Genomic DNA, 20,576 nt, shown 5'->3' with positions numbered 1-20,576 from the left:
AGGTCAAAAGATGAACATTTTTCGTGTAAAATCTTAAACTTATTATTTAGAAACTCGCAGTTGTAAAACTCGTCAAAATATGCGTCGTGAATTTATACATTGCCGAGAGTAATAACTACCTACTACCTACTTTAACCCCTGTTTGTCTTTTCATGCCATATGCCCTGTTCGGAAACCAGATGCAATCACAGGCGTCACAAGAAATAAAACCAAAACGGAAACCCTGTTTATGCGTGGCAAAGCTTCCAACTTGTGAAGTTTACGAAAACTAAACCATGAGGGGTGTGCATGTGCAATGCGTGCATTTCTTGCTCACTCACTGACTGCTTGCAAGTTATTTCCAACCATCGTGAACCGAAATAGGTAGTAAAAACAATCTGGGCGATGAATGTCGAATGTCGTGGAGTGAGAACGGGAAGGGCGACGTGCGAAACAGGCGTATAGGGAGCAGAGAGAGTGAAACAAAACTGAATCCCAACTGAAAAGTGAACTCTGACTGAAGTATCAGTTACACGACATTTCTGCCAGTAGCGGAGCAGAGCAGTGAGTTTTGATTGCTGAAAGACGCCAAAGTTAAAGTCAAGAACAGAATTTAGTCCAGTGTAGACCTGCATAGTGTTCAGTGCAATATTAACTATAATGACAATAAATAAGTGTTGATGAAATAAAAAAAAGTGTTTTTTGCAAAATAAATTAAAAAAGTGAATAAAAAATGGGTTTGAATGAACATGGGGTTGAAAACAATGAATGTAAGCATTTAAAATACAATTTTCTGTAGAATAACAACTTGTTCCAGTTCTGGTACAGTAATTAATACTAATTAACTGATTTAAAACACTTAAATCACTTGAAATACTTCTATTACTTTTGTCACGCAATGTGATATATTAAATACTTAATATCTCAGAGATAAATATAAATATAAATAGATATTAGCCATTTTGTGCAATTACAATTCACTTGTAATAAGTTTGTAATAAGTTGATAACTCTGTGAACAACTTGATTACCTTGCAAGCTAATGACATTTGCATTCATTAAGTTCAACCAGAAGTCAGCGGCGTGCGTGCATTCTAGAGTTTATTTCTGTGGGATGGTTAATGATTGTGTTTCGTTTAATTATGCATTCCGCATGTGTCTTGAATTGAAAATATGTCAATAATAAATATATACATACTGGTAGAAAGATTTTAAAAAGTAAATTACTTAAATTGTTTTGTTTTTAGTCATTTAAGTGTTGTGTTTATATGAAAAATTTAATAACATAAAAACACAGACACAGACAGTTGTTGTGTGCAATTGGAAGTAATTTTTGTTTAAAATTTAACTTTAATCAATTAATCATCATCTGATTCATAAAAATAAACGCGGTGTCTGAATCAACGGTGATTTTAATTTTGATTTAAAAAATCGTATCGTGTTTATTTTAGATTGTATTGCAATTTAATCGGTGATTAAACCTAATTCGTTGTTTGCACAAAACTATTTATTACAAGTTATAGTGATGATGTAAGCGAAACTATTTTATGTGTTATAAATGTTACATAAATGTTGTAAATTCCATTGAAGTGTAGATTTTTTCGCAGAGGAAATGAAAGGTCAAATTGCGCTTTGAGGTGGTGCTAATCCTATTCCTAATTTAGAATATTGCGGAATCTTTATGAAGAATCATAGATTTTTATCTTTAATCTTTAATCTTATTTCTGGAAAATCGCTATTTCCGATGATTTAAAGTGGATTTATATTCCTATCAGGAATTAAATTATTTATTTGCTTTTGTATTTGCAATATAATCCGGAATAATCTGAGATTATTATATTTTTACGATTCTTGCGATTTTTTTAATTGGATTGCTGCACTTAGGTTCAAGTCTAAATATTATTTTGAATGTTGACGTGTGAATGTTTAGAAATAATAAAAATGTTATGATTTTTTTATGGAGTTGCTGTAGGATGCAAATAACTCGAAAAAACTTCAAGCTATTACCATAACAAAAGAAAAAATGACATCACTTTTGAATGAATACAATCATTATGACATCACTAGCAATTATTATTAATAAATCATCTTTTTTCATTTAAAAGTTTAAATTTTATTAAAAATTTTATAAAATTAATCTTTTGCACTATAAGTACCCAAACGTGCAGATTTTTATTGTTAATATAAAGATTCTTATCGCAAATATCGTGTGTTTACATTCCATTAGATAAAGTGTAGATATTATCAGTTGCATAGATTATGTAGATGAAAAACTATTTGAAAAGCCGTACGACACCGCAAATTGCTTACTTAACGCATGAAATAACTGATATAAGCAATACAAGTGCTTCAATTGCAACAAATATTGAATGTGCAAATATGAACTTCACTTTATTTCTATTTTACTTTGCTCGTATGGTAATCGTACTTACTTGTACATTCCTACACGAACAATAAACATAAAAAGGAATGTTTCATGTTTCGCAATAAATTGCACGCAAAATTGCTTTTGTTACGGAAATATATTAATAAAAATATGTAATATCTGTCTGTGTGTTGCTCATTTTTATGAATATTTGTTATCTATGATGTTACGGATAAATTCATTAGAGATAATATCAAGTAAGGTACTTAGGTGATTTTGCTGATCATGAATTACAGTACTGACTATTCTATATTGATGTGTCTACGTTTAATTAATTTTTGCTCTGGAAGTTTCCCAGAACAACGTTTTTAAGGTCTTGTATAATTTCTTTGCTTACAAACTATTGTAAATCATTATTCTCGGCGTAATAACTAGAAGCAGTTACTTGATATCCACTGCCATTTTAGGTCAGACATGTTTGTTCACAATATGTTGCAATATAGCTATTAAAGTAATCGTATTAAGGGTTGTGGGAAGTCGTAGTTGGCGAAACCTTACAATAGTTGTTTCGTTCTCATTTCCAGTTGGTGGTAAAGTGCAGTATGAGCAAGGAGTGGACAGACGGTTTTGGGACATCATGACGCAGCGGGACGACGTGCAAAAGTTCGAAGCGGGACGAATTAAAGTCCTGCAAGAGGAACGCTTGCATATACAAAAGAAAACATTCACGAAATGGATCAATTCATTTCTGCAAAAGGTTGGTGAAGTCTTTGAATATGTATGAATAGGTTTTATGTTTATTATTGAAAAAAATCACAGGCTCGCATGGAGGTGGTGGACCTCTTCGAGGATCTCGCCGACGGTAAAAAATTGCTGAAACTTCTCGAGATAATCTCCGGCGAGAAGTTGGCCAAACCAAATCAGGGACGCATGCGCGTACATAAAATCGAGAATGTGAACAAAAGCTTAGCGTTTCTGCATACCAAAGTGCGACTGGAGAGTATAGGAGCCGAGGATATCGTTGATGGTATTCCCACTCTGGTGTTGGGTTTAATATGGACGATTATTCTGCGGTTTCAAATCCAAGAGATCGAAATCGACGTGGATGAGGAGAGCGAAAGCTCCGAGAAGAAATCTGCCAAAGATGCGTTACTGCTGTGGGTGCAACGAAAGACGCACGGGTATTCCGGCGTCAACATCAACGACTTTTCTGGTTCGTGGCGAAGTGGTTTGGGTTTCAATGCGCTCATCCATGCCCATCGGCCGGAACTCTTTGACTATAAAGAACTGGCACCAAACTCGCACATAGACAATCTGAATCATGCGTTCGACGTGGCCAACAACGAGCTCGGCATTCCACGACTGCTGGATGCTGAGGATATCGATACGAGTCGACCAGATGAAAAAAGTATCATCACCTATGTGGCATCGTATTACCATACATTCGCTCGCATGAAGAACGAGGCGAAGAGCGGTCGGCGAATTGAGAAAATCTTCAAGCGTATGATGGACGCAGATAAGATGAAACTGCGTTATGATAAGATTACGACCGACCTGCTTGAGTGGATACACAAAACTGTGATTTTACTTGAAGATCGACAATTTCCGAATTCCCTGGAAGGCATTCAACATCTCCTGGTACAGTTCGGACACTACCGAACTGTAGAAAAACCGCCCAAGTATAAAGAACGCAGCGAAATTGAAGCATTATATTTCCATATCAATTCCCAGCTTAAAGAAGACATTAGACAACCTGCATTTGTTCCTTCGGATGGTAAACTCTTACAGGACATAGAACGAGCGTGGAATCAACTTCAGAAAGCTGAACATCATCGTGAACTTGCATTGAGGAGTGAATTAATGAGGTTACAACGTCTGGAACACTTATATCTTCAATTTGAGAGGAAAAGTTATCTTAGGTCGGTCTATCTAACAGAAATGATCCAAGTTTTATCAGATCCTGTTTATGGAGCTAATCTAACAAAAGTGGAAGCTACAGTTAAGAAGCACGAAGCAATCAGTGCTGATATTCTACCCCGGAAAGAACGCATTCAAGAGTTGACCTTGAAATGTGAAGAATTACAACGTGAGAATTATCGGGAGTCAGCAAACGTGAAGAAAACACATGACGATGTCCTCAATAAATGGCACACGTTGTTGGAGTTAGTTGAGAAGCATAAAACTAATCTAAACAGAATGTGTAGCGCTATGTCTGTCCTTCGAGAGATTGACACCACACTCTCAACCCTTAATCAGTTAAAAAGTGATGTTTCTTCTGTGAGTACCGGAATGCATTTGTTGGACGTGGAGGAATTATTACAGAAGCACGCGTTGCAAGAGTTACAAGTGACTGCGCTTTCTGACACTGAAAGAAAATTGATCCGATTGGGAGAACAAGCTGTTGTGCAAAGTCCAATGCAAGCGGAAGTTTTACGCCAGAAACTCAATGAATTATCAGCGGTTTACAAAGGGGTACAGGACGCATGCGCAGAACGACGTGCTTTATTAGAAGAAGCACGGAATTTTTACCAATTTCTACAAGATCAACAGGATGAAGAGGCGTGGTTGATTGAGAAACAACGAATTTGTCTAGCTGCCATTGCGGCAAAGGATCTTCAAGGAGTGTTGCGCTTGCAACAGAAGCACAAATTATTACTGGACGAAATCAAAATGCGTAAGAATAAATTCGACCAGCTGCAGAACACGGCGAAGCAATTGATCAATGAAAAGCATCAACATTCCACGCAGATTCAGGAACATATTGATACCAACAATAAAGAGTGGGAGAATTTACAGAAGTTTGCGAATGACAGAACAACACGTTTACAAGACGCTGCTGAAGCTTATCAATTCTATGCGGATGCTAATGAGGTGGATTCATTCCTAAACGAAAAGAAAGCAATTTTGTTATCGAAAGATTATGGGTCTGATGAACCCAGTGCTCAGGCTCTTCTCCAACGTCATCGTGATTTACACAGTGAATTAAACGCGTATAAAGGTGATATCCAAAGTTTGAACAATCAAGCTGAGCGCTTGATTGCTTCCGGTATCTCCAATTTGGACCTCACTCCTGAAACTGCTGTTGATCAACCTGTGGAAGAGACAATTTATGAAACCAGATTGGTCCCGGTTGAAGTATACGAAGAGGAACCAGTTGAGAAGCTGGAAAATCGTCTGGTGCTTACTGAAAGGAAGATTCCACAGGTACAAGCTTTGTTTCCGTATAGTGAACATGGTATTTCCATGGTCAAAGGTGAGGTGATGTTTTTAACTAGTAAGAACAACGCGGATTGGTGGTGTGTACGTAAGGCAGACGGAACTGAAGGTTTTGCTCCAGCGAATTACGTCAGGATGATTGAACCACGATTGATGAAGTTGAAAGTCAACAAACAGGAGAAGATCAAAGTGATGCAGAAAGTGAAAAAGATCAAAATGGTACCGCAGCAAGTCCCTGTTAAGGTTATACGTCCCCCCAAACAAAGTAAACGTACTGTAGACGAAAGTAACACTGTTCCCAAGCGACAGAAACAAATTAATGATACGTACAATGAGTGCCAGGAGTTGGCTCTGAAGAGACATGCACTTTTAGAGGATTCCATTAGGCTGTATGGGTTTTATAAAGAGTGTGACGATTTTGATAAGTGGATTAAAGATAAAGAGAAGATGTTTACCACTGATGATCCAGCCCAGAGTGTGGATCAAGCGAAAAGAAAGCATAAGAAGTTTATTACTGATCTATCTGCTAGCAGTAAGAGATTGGAGGGTATCGATGCGGAAGTGAAAGAGTTCGAGAAACAAAATCACTCGCAGATTGATAAGGTACGCGCACGCTATCGTAACATTGTGAGTGCCTGGGACCGCCTCAATCGGCTTCGTGCGCAGAAAGAGAAGAGTCTCGAAGGCGCCAGTATCGTTGAAGTATTTCTTAGTAATTGTGACGAAGCGAAGGAGCGCATGCACGAGAAATTAAGTCATTTGGATTCCGACGTTCTCGGCCACGACCTCAAGACCGTGCAGGCACTGCAGCGTCGACACGAACAACTGGAAAGAGAAATTACGCCAATTGCGAAGACGGTTAACGACATTGATTCGCTGGCTAAACAGGTGGTCGCCTCCAATCCGCATGAACGCGCCAAAGTTGCCAAGATCCTGGACGACATTAGAGACCTATGGGCACAGGTCAAAGAAAAAGCGTTACAGAGACGCATGCGGTTGGAAGATGCTGTAGGTCAACAGATTTTTACCAACAGCACACAATCGTTGTTGAATTGGGTTTCGGATGTTAAGAATCAACTCAATGCTGAGACAACAGTGCGAGATGTACAAACCGCGCATAAATTTATTAAAAATCATCAAGATTTGGGACAGGATATCAAGGCGCATGATGATGAATTCAAACAAGTTACAGATTTAGGTAAGAAATTACTAAAATCCAATCCGGATATGACAGACGTGGCTGAAAAGATTAATCGCCTGGTCGAGGAACAAGCAGCGTTGAAACGAGGTTGGAATGAAAAAGAGAAATGGCTGGAGCAATGTCTACACCTACAGAAATTCAATAAGGAAGCTGATAAGATTGATGCGGCATCATCAAGTCATGAAGCCTTCCTTGAATTTTATAATCTTGGAGAGTTTCTGGATGAAGTTGAAGCACTACTCAAACAACATCGTACATTCACGAATACTTTAGTTGCTCAAGAACCTAGTTTGACTGCGTTTGACAAAAGGGCTGATACATTGATCAAAGACAATCATTACGATAGTCAACGTATTGATGCAAGACGTAAACAAGTACTGGACCGCAGACAGAAGGTGAAGGAATTAGCACAGAATCGTTACAATGCTTTGGAGGCATCTAAAAATTATCAATTATTCTGTGCGGAAGTACATGACCTGCGTGCGTGGCTCGCTGATAAGCAAAAGACAGCGACTGATGAAAGTTACAAAGACCTTAATAATTTAGCGCGTAAAATAAAGAAACATGAAGATTTTGAGCGAGAATTACGTGCTAATGAAGGACAACTAAGGTCTGTAAATAAAATGGGTCAAGCGTTGATTGCAGAAGGGAATTATAAGAAAGATTTAGTTGCACGTAATTTGAAAGATCTTAACGATGAATGGGAGAGTTTAGTTCGCTTGTCTCTCGATAAAGGAAGGAAGTTACGTGAAGCAGAAACACAACACATTTATAATCAGAACGTGAGCGATGTCAACGCAAAACTTGATGATATAGAAAAGAATTTAAAGAGTACACATGTCGGTAACGATATGCGTTCATGCCGGGACCTTTTGAAGAAACACGAAATGATCGAAAACGAACGTTTGCAGTGCGCAGCACGTATAAATGACTTGGTGAATCAATGCAGCAATGGCGACGAGGAGATTCAATCAGATAATGGTATTCTATGTCAACAACGTTTGAAATCCATCGATGCGCCGATGAAACAACGTCGGGATGCTATCGAAGAATCACAGAGATTCCATAAGTTTAATTTCGATCTTAATAACGAATTGCAATGGGTTAAGGATCACATGCCTTTGGCTACGTCAACTGTCGTTGGGCAAAATCTACATCAAGCGCAGATTTTACATAAGAAACACAAGAAGTTAGAAGATGAGATTGCCGGTCATCAAATGGTCATTGATAAGACTTTGGGTATCGGTGAAGACTTGATTAAACAATCACATCCGGAAAAGGTGAAGATTGATGATTTGTGTTCTTCTTTGAGGGACGCTTGGAAGGAATTGAATGATTCTGCTTTAGCCCGAGCACAAACTTTAGAATTGTCGTTGAAAGCACAAGAATACTTCTTTGAAGCTAGTGAAGTGGAGTCCTGGTTAAATGAACGTAATACTGTTCTTTCAAGTAATGATTTTGGACGCGACAGAAATGCTGCTACTACTCTACTAACTAAACACAAGGTAAACTGATCTAATTTAGTTTTAAGTTAAATAAAATTTATGATAAAATTATTTTTATTATTCAGGCTATGGAGTTGGAGCTAGACACTTACAGTAATATCATTGGTGAAATGGGACGTGGGGCCCAAACATTAGTTCAATCAGGACATCCAGATTCAAAGATAATATCAGAACGACAATCTTCCCTGGAACGTCTAGTAAGATCTTTGCAACGGAAAGCAGCATTGCGACAACATCGTCTTATGGAATCCATGTTCAGACATGAGTATTTCTTAGAATCGGCGGAATTGAAGAATTGGATTGCCGAACAATACCAACAAGCTGCTTCGGAGGATTATGGACAAGACTATGAACATTTGTTGTTGTTACAGGCTAAATTTGATGATTTTAAACATCGAATTGAAGCTGGATCGGAACGATTCAGACAATGTGAAGATTTAGCTCAGAAATTGATTGCGAACGAGAGTCCTTACACTACAGACATCGAGAAGGAACAGATTCAATTAGAGTATGTACTTTTAATCATTTTATACTTGTTAGTTTAGTAGTAGATATTTTAACAATCTTAGAATTATTAGTGGTTGTAGTTTAGTGCATGTAGGTGTTGGACTAACTGTTTCAGAGAAGGAAATCTTGAAGGCGCTTCAACGGCTCGTGATGAAGTCAATGAACATTGGAGTGATATTCGGTAAACCATAGCTTACTGCCTCTGTATTGATTTGTTGATGTCGCACGCTTGTTTTTCTGTTTATTTCTTTTGATAACATGAGATTGGTGGTTGTAGGACTCGGTGGACATCTCTGCGTCAACAAATTGAGAATCGTGATAAGAAACTTCGCGCCGCTGGAGAAGTACATCGCTTCCATCATGATGTCAGCGATGCATTATCGCGAATTCATGAGAAAACAGCCTCTTTGGGTATTGAGCTAGGTCGAGATCTCAATACGGCACTGGCTCTGCTTCGCAAACAGGAAGCTTTTGAGAATGAACTGGTTGCTTTGGAAGCACGGTTACAGGTACTCATCGATGACGCTGCGAAATTGAAAGCGACGTATCCCAATAACAAAGAAAGGATTCAACAACAACAGGATACCATTGTTAATGCCTGGCAGAATTTGAAGGATGCCAGTGAAAGTCGCAGGGACCATTTGCAAGCTAGTGTGGATTTACAGAAATTGCTCACAGAGGTTCGTGATTTGACCAATTGGGCCATTGAAGTGCGTTTGGCTATGAATGCGGAGGAAAATGTCCGGAGTGCTGCCAGGGCGCAAACTTTGCGAGGTGAACATGATGCCCTTAAAGGTGAAATTGAAGCACGTGAAGATGCTTTCATTGCTGTTCGAGATATGGCTACCGCCATGGATCAAACTGATCATTATGATGCTGCTGAAGCTGTTGAGCGCTGCAATGCTCTGTTTGAAGAATATCAAAAGTTGCACTCGGCATGGAACGCCAAGGATGTATATCTGTATCAGTTGATTGATCTGCACAATATTCTAAAAGACGCAAAACAATTGGAGAATCTATGCAACACGCAGGAAGCTGCTTTGAATAATAACGATTTCGGTGAGACGGTTGAAGAAGTATCCACACAAATGAAGAAACACGAAGAGTTTGAGAAAGTTTTCAACAGCCAGGAAGAAAAGTATGACACTTTGATGAAAACTGGCAAGAAACTAATCAACCAGAATCATTTCGACAGTGATAGTATTGCTGCGCGGCTTGCTGAGATTCAGAATAAGCGTCTGAAGGTGAAACAGTTGTGTGTTAAAAAGAGGTTGAATTTAGAACATACTTTACTCTATGCTGGTTTTATTCGTGACGTTGCGGATGCCAAGTTATGGATCGCAGAAAAAGAAAAGAAACTGTATTCAGACACGAAATCTGGAGAAGTTATCAACAACCTGGAGGAGAAGATTAAGAAGTTGCAGAAACATCAAGCATTTGAAGCGGAGATTGCTGCTAATGTTGGTAGAATGAAAGAAATCAAACAGAAGGGTAATACTTTGATCAGTAAGAAACATAAAGCATCCCAGGATATTGGCCACCAATTGGCTGAGTTAGACTTAGAATGGCAGAAGTTAATCAACGAGATGGGAATGCGCGGTAGAGGATTAGAAGAAGCGCAGGATATTCTAGAGTTTAACAATCAATTGGATAAGATTGAGTCCTGGATTCGTGATAAGGAGGTAATGGTACAAGCAGCTGACACAGGTCGTGATTACGAACATTGTCAAGCATTACAACGTAAATTGGACGATGTTGATTCTGATATGCGCGTTGATGACGCCCGAGTTAAGAGCATCAATAAATTGGCTGACAAATTGATCAATCAAGGACATCGGGGTGTACAAGAACGAAGGGATAATTTTGTGGACAAGTGGAAGAATCTGCAAGGATCTTTGGATGATTACAGAAAGAAGTTGAGCGGTGCGGCTGAGGTTCACACTTTTAACCGTGATGTGGCTGATACTCAACAGAGAATCAACGAGAAAATCGCCGCGATGGAAGTGGATGATGTCGGCAAGGATTTGCACACTGTTGAAGTTCTACAAAGAAAACAGGAGGCTGCCGAAATGGAGATGACTGCTGTCGCGAAGAAACTTCATGAACACGATAAGGATTCGTATAAATTTTCACAGAAATTTCCGGATTGTGCGGAAGCAATCTATGCCAGTATGGATGCACTACAGAATCAATGGATGCATTTGGATCAAGCTAAAGAAAAGCGAAGGTAAACAACTTCTAATTTAGGTCAAACCGTTTCTATTTTTAGATCTTGTATCTATAATTCTCAATTTTTACAGGCAAGCATTGGAGTCTGCATACACAAAGCAGAGATTCTTAGCAAACACATCCGTTTTGGAAGTTTGGACCGTGGATATTACCAAACGTATGGATTCCCAACACAAACCCAAATCAGTCGCTGAAGCAGAAGCACTATTAGAAAACCACAGAGAACTTAAAGTGGAAATGGATGGTCGAAATGAAGAGTTTGCCCAAATGATCAATTTTGGAAAATCACTGGGAGAGTCCGACCCACAAATTACTGATGCAGTTGACAAGCTGGAAAATCTCCACGCAGATTTACACACTTTATGGAATCAACACAAGACCGATTTGACTCATGAGTACGACTTGCAAGGGTTCTACGAACAGGCCGATCAAATTGATAATTGGTTGGTATCAAAGGAAGCTTTCCTTAATAATGAGGACCTCGGTGAAAATGCACGTGCTGTTGAGCTTCTTATTCGTAAACATCATGACTTTGAAGCTATGTTATCGCAACAATTGATTAGAGTTGATGAACTTGCTGAATTGGCGAAGAAAATCGAAGATGATGCTTATGATAACACCGGTATTCGGTCAAGGACGGCGGCCATTGTTGAACGAAAGAATAGTTTGGTAAAATCCGCCAATGAACGGAAAAAGAAACTGGAGGAATCGAAAGCGTTGCATGTTTTCATCCGGAATATCCACGATGTTGAAAGTTGGTTGGTGCAGAAATTACAGGTTGCCAGTGATGAAAACTACCGAGATTCTAGCAATTTAATGAGTAAGATACAGAAACACGTCGCGTTTGAAGCGGAGTTTCAAGCGAACTCTAATCGCGTGGACGAAGTGATCAAGGAGGGAACTAAGTTGATGGACGCTAATCATTTTGCATCTGAAGAAATTGGTAAACGTTTAGACGACTTAGAATACGATTGGAAACATCTACAACAAATTTCTGATTTCAAAAAGGACCGTTTGAATGCCGCCTATCATGCGTTACTCTATAATAGGTCCTTAGATGAGTTTGAAGAATGGCTAACTGACATTCAAACACAATTGCAATCGAATGATTGCGGCAGGGACTTGGTTTCTGTTAGTAATCTATTGAAGAAACACACTAGTCTTGAAAATGACATTCAACAACACAGTGAGAACTGTGATAACATCAACGAAACTGCCGAGATGCTAGTGAAACAGAAACATTTCATGGCGGATGAACTGCAAAGTCGAGCTCACGAATTAACTACAATCTATCACAAACTAAAGGGACCAATGCAGATTCGCCGAGACATGTTAGAGGCATCCATGATGTTGCAGCAATTTACACGCGATTGTGACGATGAACTGCAGTGGTTGGCTGATCGGGAAGCTTTAGCTGTATCTAAAGATTTCGGTAACAGTTTAACTGCTGTTCAAAGCCTACAGAAGAAACACCAAGCGCTTGAAGCTGAACTAATGTCACGCGAACCGATTGTAGTTGCGTTAGTTTCAAGATCCGCGCATTTAAACAGAAGCGGGCATTCAGCCGCTGATGTTATCACTGACAAAGCAGCTCAAGTCAATTCCAAGTTTTGTAATCTTAAGGACATGTCCAGTATCAGAAGGCTGCGATTGCAAGACGCACTTGAAGCACAAATGGTAAATTTTATTTTTACGGTAAAATTTTGAATTCTAACTGGAACATTTTTAGTATTATGCTGAAGCAGCCGAAATTGAAACATGGATTGGTGATAAACGCCCACTTCTTGAATCTGGTGAGATAGGACGTGATGAAGATTCCACCCAGTCCTTGCAACGTAAACTGGAAGCACTCACATGCGAAATTGAATCGTTTGAAACAACGATTAATAAGTTATCAAGCAATGCCCAAAGTATTATTGATCGTAATCATTTTGATAGTGAGAATATTGAGAAGAAACAGGTAAAATAACTTCTTCAGCGAATAATATACTTATTAATCTATAATTTGTTTGTTCCCAGAATCAAGTTTCTCAAAAGTTTAAAGTTTTGCTGAATTTACTAAGTGAACGTAAAGAGCAGTTGCAGGAGGCATTAACTTACTTCGGATTTACTAGAGAGTGTAGTGAAGTCACCGAATGGATGATTGATCAACAAGCTAAAGCAGCCTCTGAGGATTATGGTACAGATGTGGAGCATGTTGAACTTTTAACGCAAGCATTTGAAACCTTCCACACTTCCTTGACCAACAGTGAACCGCGGGTACAGGCATGTATCAAGAAGGGACAGAATTTGATTGAGTCGGAAAGTAGGCACATGGACAATGTTGAACTTAAGGTTGAAGAGTTGAAGACTCTATGGGAAGATCTTATGGAACTTGCAGCGGCGCGCAAAGATGCGTTAGCTGGAGCTAAGAAAGTCCACGTGTATGATAGGACGGCTGATGAATCAGTTGCGTGGATAGTAGAGAAACAAAATATCTTGGATATTGAACAGTACGGAACTGATTTGGAGAGTATTCAAGCGTTTATTCGAAAACACGATGCGTTTGAAAGCGAGTTGCAAGCAGTTAGTGAACAGGTTGAACAGGTGGACAATGAAGCAAAACAGTTAATCGCCAGTTATCCAGATGCAGAGGAACATATTCAAGTCAAACGGGAGGAGACATTAGCGGCCTGGAAGGAATTAAAGGATAAGAGTGACAGTAGAAAACAGAAATTGAAACAATCTGAGAATTTACAAACATACTACGATCGCCATCAAGAGTTACTGTAAGTTTCTTTTCTTTTTTGTTTAGACACAGAATCTTGGCAAATGTAATGGTAATTTTGTTCTTAGGGCGTGGATTAACGAAATGCTTGCGAGGATAACAGCACCGGATCTTCCACAGGACGATACCAATGCAGAATTATTAATTGAGCGCCACAAGGAGCACAAAGTGGAAATTGATGCACGCTCCGCCATCTTTGACGATTTCTTCGCCACCGGCCATGATTTTATCAAAAACGGACATTTCTTTTCACAGGAGATCGACAATAAAATTAAAGTTTTGGAGCATCGGTTAGATTTGCTCAAAAAGACTTGGACATACCGGAATACGATCTACGAACAAAATTTGGACGTGCAATTGTTCAAGCGCGAAGCAAACACGTTAGAAAACTGGCTAAATGTACGCCAAGATACTTTGAATGATAAAAAAGTTGGAGATTCTATCATTCAAGTCGAAGACTTTATTAAAAAACATGAAGATTTTGAGAATACCATTCGTGCACAAGAGGAGAAGTTTGCTGCACTTGAACGCATGACTCTTCTAGAAGAAGCGTTTATAATGCAGAAGCAGATGGAAGCACAGGCGAAAATTGCAGAACGTGAACGCCAAGAACAAGAACGTGTGGCACAACGTAAAAAGTTAGAAATGCAACGCATTACCGAACAGAGACGGCAAGAAGGCCCACAGGAGCAAACACATATACGTAACGATGTTAATGGTAACGGACCTGAGCCTGGTACCGTCGTAAATCTGACTAAGTCTAACTCTATAGCGTCCATGTTTGGCGACAAAGTGCAAGCCGTGCAAGCTGCTGTTAACGTAAAGCGTGCCGAAAGCATGAAGCTGGCCATTCCGAGTAGGCCACCGAAACGGACGCCATCTTTTACCACAAGAAGACGATCTTCGTTCAGAGGAAAAGCAATTACAGAGAACGAAATTCCCCCGACCGAAATTGAAGGCTTTATTGATAGAAAACAAGTTTTAGCAGCAGGCGGGAAGAAGGCACCTAATAGGACATGGAAGAATTTGTACACGGTCCTCTGTGGTCAGCTGCTTTGCTTCTTTAAAAATCGAGATGACTTTAGATCTTCCAAGGCGTTATATCCACCCATAGGAATTCACAATGCGCAATGCAGTGTTGCGGATGATTACAGCAAACGGAAATATGCATTCAGACTGATCATTCCTGACCAATCGGAGTATTTGTTTGCTTGTCAAAATGAACAGGACCTGACGTCGTGGGTGCAAAAAGTTGGATTCCGAGCTAGATTACCACCGAGTCAACAGTTGTTACATCTTGATGTTCAGAAGGTAACACATTAAAAAGTGTTTTTTATTATGAATCTAATCCATTTTTGTAGCCGTCTGATTTCCACGACGTTGAAATAAGTTCACAATCAAGTCGCACGTCTAGTCCGGACGTCCTCGACAGCGCAGTTGTTCTCCGACAAGATCCATCTTATCAAAATGGCAACAAAGTACAGAATCGACATTCAATCATAGGTAATCTAAACATTGCATTATTATAGCCTAAATATTAATATCATTAACGTGTTGGTGCTATCATTAGCATTTGGTATTAGTTTGTGTTGTCCTAATCATGCTTCTAATGTTCGTTTCAAATAAATGTATATTAGGAGAGAGTCCGCCGCCATTACCTGTTACTCAGCCACCAATGTACGCAAGCAATCGTCGACAAAACTCCATTGATAGTACCGGAGGCATTCACGGTTAGTTCTTCAGACGTGTTCAAGAACATTTTCAAGTTCTATTAATTAATTCTGGGCTACAGGCTACTTCAATTAAAGGACTAAACATCTAATGATCTCTACAATTTTCTTCATTCATTTCTATCTAACTTATTTCATGACTTTACTAACATCTTATGCTCTCATTTGCATTGTTTCTCTGCTTTTAAGATATTTGTCACATAAATAAAATTGATTTTCAAATGCAGGTATCGGTGCTGATGTTAGACCCGACTACGATGCATCTAATCGGTCATCTCCGACAGCGCAAAATGAAAGAAGAGCTACAAGGATAATGGATTTGTTCAAACGGCGGAAACAACCATCGTCCCAAATGTAAAAGTAAACGGGATGGTATTAATTGACGTATTTTCATTTCAGATTTCTATAGAGGTATATACATTTTGTATATAGTTACATATTTGTGTAAAGTTTAAGCGCAGAACTACATATGTTGTTTAGGTGTACCAAAAATTGCAAATTTGGATAGTACCGACTTTGCTAAGTATAATTATATTCGTATATAATGTTTTTAACTTCATCATTTTTAAATTATTGTTACGATAATGACTAATTGATTCTTTATGTTTACGTTATGTATAACCGCCTGTTCTTCAGTGTTTGTATTATATTATAATTAAATGTTTTTTTCTCTGTTTAAGTCGGCACGTTAGTTGTGACAGTAGTGAAACGCGAAAATATGATTCAGAATGATTATGCTGCTATTAATTGTAATAAAGCGTTGTTCAGGTTAATAAATATATATTTAATTAATGAATATTAAAGAAGAATTGCAAATCCGAACATTTGATGTGCGGTTTTGCTAGATTTAAGTGTTTTCTATGTACGTACACTAAACTTTTGTCTGTGTATGTGTGGTTTATGGACTTGCACATCACCTTACTTGTCGTGTGTTTAGCTCTGCGACTATTTTGAACATTTATCAGTGTATACAAACAAGTTTTTATCGTGCACAATTCGTAAAATCGTCGCTAGTCGTCGCTACAATGTTCTCTACGTAGTATTAGTCGTCGTTGTATGGTCGGTTAGTCGACACGCGTATTTCAAGTTGTCTTGTTTGCTAAAATAGTAAATAATTTGGAACATTGCGGTAGATTCGATCAACAATTAAGTGTATTTAGTGGTAATGGACACGTTTTATGTTTTGTTATCAATTTATAACAAGTGGAACTTTCGGGAATGTGCAGTTCATATTTGTTGCAAGTGAGATTCCGTCGGCCGTCGGATATTGAGCGTTATGTTGGTGAGTTTATAATAAAATTATAACTTATTTTTAACGCCACGCTTTTGCCGCCCTCGGAATTAAATCGGTTTTAAAATTTGACAATTATCACAATTTTTATGTTTCGTAGTGGAAATCTGCTCATATCTCGGGAACGCTTTGCAATTTATTATCAATGACATCGTTTAAAATAATTATTTTATTTCAGTTTTATTTTTATGTTTGTAAATAATATTTTTATTTATAAAAACAATTGTCAGTATGCTGCGCTAGATGTATCAAAATTTCGCATTTTAGTTCTTTAATTTTCAATACGTCGTGTTCATAGATTGGTGTGTAGTAGTGTACTCTTTATGTTTACGTTGTTCATATTCACTGAATATTATTCAGCCTTGACGTGCGCATGTTAATTTCTCTTTGCGCGGACACAGCTATATTCTTACATGATAAGAGGTCAGTTTATTTATACCGTCGGTTGGTTCGTGTGTTGTGCATCCTTCAAAATGACACCCAAACACACAAAAATCGACTGGAAATTGGCTCATATTTCGGGAACGTTTAGTGTTATAGGGGTGTTCATTTTTGTTATTGTAGAAGAGGAGTCATGTTAAATAATACGCATTTGACACCTCCGAATTCGGCCGGGAACACCCTCAAAATTGGCTTCAAAATTAGGGAATTTTTAATATTTTTCATGTTTCGCCGTGGAAATTGGCTTATATCTCGGGAACGGTTTGTATTATTGGGATGTTCTTTTTTGTGTTGTAGAAGAAGAGTCATTTTAAACGATTCGCATTTGACATCCCTAAATTCGGCGGCAACACCCTCAAAATTGGCTTCAAATTTGGGCAATTTTAATATTTTTCAAGTTTTGTCGTGGAAATTGTCTTATATCTCGGGAACGGTTTGTATTATTGGGGTGTTCTTTTTGGTGTTGTAGAAGAAGAGTCATTTTAAACGATTCGCATTTGACACCCCTAAATTGGGCCGGCAACACCCTCAAAATTCGCTTCAAAATTAAGCAATTTTAATATTTTTCATGTTTCGTCGTGGAAATTGGCTCATATCTCGGGAACGGTGTGTGTTATTGGTATGTTCTTTTTGTGTTGTAGAAGAAGAGTCATTTTAAACGAATCGCCTTTGACACCCCTAAATTCGGCCGGCAACACCCTCAAAATTGGCTTCAAAATTAGGCAATTTTAATATTTTTCATGTTTCGTCGTGGAAATTGGCTTATATCTCGGGAACGGTTTGTATTATTGGGGTGTTCTTTTTTGGTGTTATAGAAGAAGAGTCATTTTAAACGATTCGCATTTGACACCCCCTAAATTGGGCCGGGAACACCCTCAAAATTGGCTTCAAAGTTAGGCAATTTTTAATATTTTTCATGTTTCGTCGTGGAAATTGGCTCATATCTCGGGAACGGTTTGTGTTATTGGGGTGATCTTTTTTTGTTATTGCCGAAGAAGAGTAAAATTTTTTTGTTAAAATTTTTTGGTCGAAAAGCGGGGTCGAATATTTTTCTTAATTTTTTGGTCGAATTTTTTTAAATTTTTTCGGTCGAATTTTTTTGTTAAAATTTTTTCGATCGAACTTTGTTACTTAAAATTTTTTATTCGAATTTTTTTGTTAAATTTTTTTCGGTCGGAAAACAGGGTCGAACATTTTACTTAAAATTTTTCGTTCAAATTTTTTGTTAACATTTTTTGGTAGAAAAACAGGACCAAACTTTTTACTTAAAATTTTTCGTTCGAATTTTTTAAAATTTTTTCGGTCGAAAAACAGGGTCGATCTTTTTCACTTAAAATTTTTGTTCGAATTCTTTTGTTAAAATTTTTTCGGTCGAAAAACAGGGTCGCACTTTTTACTTAATTTTTTCGGTCAAGGAAGAGGGTCGAACTATTTTGTTAAAATGTTTTTCGGTCGAAGAACAGTGACGAATTTTTGGCGATTATGTCAAGAACAAGAAGGTCTACGAAAAACGAATGCATTTTTCTCTAAAATTTTAAAGAGGGTCTAAACGGTTATGTTATCAAAAAAGATGTAGAATTTAATTATCTATCAGGTTTCCGATTTAAAATTTAATCGAAATTAATAATTCCATGCATAGTACGAGTACAATTCGATTCATGTTCTGCACTACCACATTGAAAGTGTCAGTGTTTACAAACAAACTTGTTTTTCTTATCTCGTACAATTCTTGTACGATCGCCACGCGATTGTCAGGTGATCTGCACGCACATTTGCGCTAATGATGTGCGGCGTTCTTACCACGCGGATTGTACATACTCAGAGGCTAAGCGTGAGTGATGTTCCGTCGGTCGCCGTATTCTTTTGTATTATACGCGTATTTCATCGGTTCTGCAATGTGCATAATTAAGGTCAATACAACTTATTGGATATACCAAAACGCAAAAATTTATTTTGCATCAAGGTGCATGTTCTCGCATTTCTCTTTACTTGTTTGCACTTTTTCAATTGTTTCACTGATTCAAAATAAAATTCTGAATTGACATTGATATACCTATACATAAATAATAAAAGTATATAATACTTCAATTATCTACCTGGTGTCCCCAACTAAATGTTTACGCCGGCTGACAATTCTCTTTCCTCCTTAGTCGGTCGTGCGCGGTGGTGTCGTGAGCACGTGTTTTGTTTGTGAGTATATCACTCACGTCGATATTAGTAGACAATGAATTTGAGGATGTGTGGCTTACAGTTATTGAATTGTCGCGCATAGAATCGGATATTGAGTGACTTATCCTAATATTTGTGGCTGCCGTCGGATACCGTCCCCTTGATAATATGTCGAATTGGTATTATTAATTATTTATTCAACGGTTAATTAGTTCAAATAAGCAACATTTCTTACTATGAAATTATATGAAAAGTCTGTTGCTAGCGGAATGACAATTAAGTGAATGACGTTAATGCAAATTACAACTAACGTATTCATTTATTTTAATATTTATTTGTTTTTATTTATTGTGTAGTGAAACCATTTACCGTGAATTAAACTGGCCAAGCAATTACAATTACAAAGTACTTTCTTGATTGTATGAATTCCAATAAAAGATAATTTAATATAATACATGAACGCTTATTTATTTTGGTATCCTCTTTGTTGTTTTCAGGAATCGTACAAAAATAACATTTGGTTTAAGTTACATGTGTGCGTGACGAAACATAATTCTTGTTCTTTTTAAAAACATGAATAAAGTTGCAACATTTATACCTGAAACGAATGGGATTTGATATGAGAGCTCGGTGGCTCAGGTGGCATGTGCATACGCTAGCATGCTAGAGATTCGTGGTTCATGGTTCGAATCTCAGTTGTAGAAAGCAGTTTTATTAAATAATAAGAAATTTAAGAAATGTGGGTTGCAAACCACAAGAAAATATAGATTCAAATGTTAGAAATAAGTTGAAAAGCAGAGTACGGAGCAACAATAGGAATAAGTAGAAGATGGTGGAAGAGCAAGTAGAGAGAGCAGCAGGAGCGAATAGGAGAAGTAAGAAGAGAAGTGAGAGTACAGGAAGAAAAGAGAATAGGGGTGACGGAATTTTTAAATTTTTTGGCACGTGTCGTTATAAGACAGTCTACGGTCGATCTCCCAGAGCGCCTCCGGCGCTCTGGTCGATCGCCCACTGTTTCAGTCCATCCATTGCTCCCGGCCCATCCTACAGCTACGATGTCTCTGCGCTTCATCCCCGGAATTATCAGGCATATCAACAATTTTTATGGTGGGGGATCACCCCCAGAGAAAGGGAACTCCTTATAAGGATATCCTTTTAAGGACTTGTAAAAATATTT

General features: G+C 38.1%; 1 protein-coding gene across 5 annotated transcripts in view; it reads left to right on the top strand.

Moving 5' to 3' along the window:
* The window catches only part of kst (spectrin beta chain, non-erythrocytic 5 kst), a 29,469-nt gene extending 13,179 nt beyond the window's left edge, over window positions 1–16,290 (top strand). For 2 of the 5 annotated variants that reach the window (XM_065301578.1, XM_065301576.1), the window contains exons 2-13: window positions 2,928–3,100; window positions 3,163–8,265; window positions 8,331–8,773; window positions 8,888–8,953; window positions 9,050–10,999; window positions 11,073–12,678; window positions 12,731–12,961; window positions 13,021–13,769; window positions 13,837–15,079; window positions 15,130–15,271; window positions 15,406–15,498; window positions 15,726–16,290. In XM_065301578.1, the coding sequence (XP_065157650.1) occupies window positions 2,981–3,100; window positions 3,163–8,265; window positions 8,331–8,773; window positions 8,888–8,953; window positions 9,050–10,999; window positions 11,073–12,678; window positions 12,731–12,961; window positions 13,021–13,769; window positions 13,837–15,079; window positions 15,130–15,271; window positions 15,406–15,498; window positions 15,726–15,856 (11,877 nt within the window). In that variant the 5' untranslated portion in view covers window positions 2,928–2,980 and the 3' untranslated portion in view covers window positions 15,857–16,290. Of the gene's footprint in view, window positions 1–2,647; window positions 2,717–2,927; window positions 3,101–3,162; window positions 8,266–8,330; window positions 8,774–8,887; window positions 8,954–9,049; window positions 11,000–11,072; window positions 12,679–12,730; window positions 12,962–13,020; window positions 13,770–13,836; window positions 15,080–15,129; window positions 15,272–15,405; window positions 15,499–15,725 lie in introns of those variants that run through there. The other 3 variants (XM_065301579.1, XM_065301577.1, XM_065301580.1) reach the window with 3 other exon arrangements.
* The last annotated feature ends 4,286 nt before the right edge of the window (window positions 16,291–20,576 follow it).

Source organism: Atheta coriaria, unplaced genomic scaffold (genome assembly GCF_025399875.1).
Source record: "Atheta coriaria isolate IRGN ID8LTWV9N9 unplaced genomic scaffold, Caltech_Dcor_3.1 hic_scaffold_4_pilon, whole genome shotgun sequence".
Lineage (NCBI taxonomy): Eukaryota > Metazoa > Arthropoda > Insecta > Coleoptera > Staphylinidae > Dalotia > Dalotia coriaria.
The sequence above is the reverse complement of the archived record's forward strand: the minus strand, read 5'-3'. Positions and strand labels throughout refer to the sequence as shown.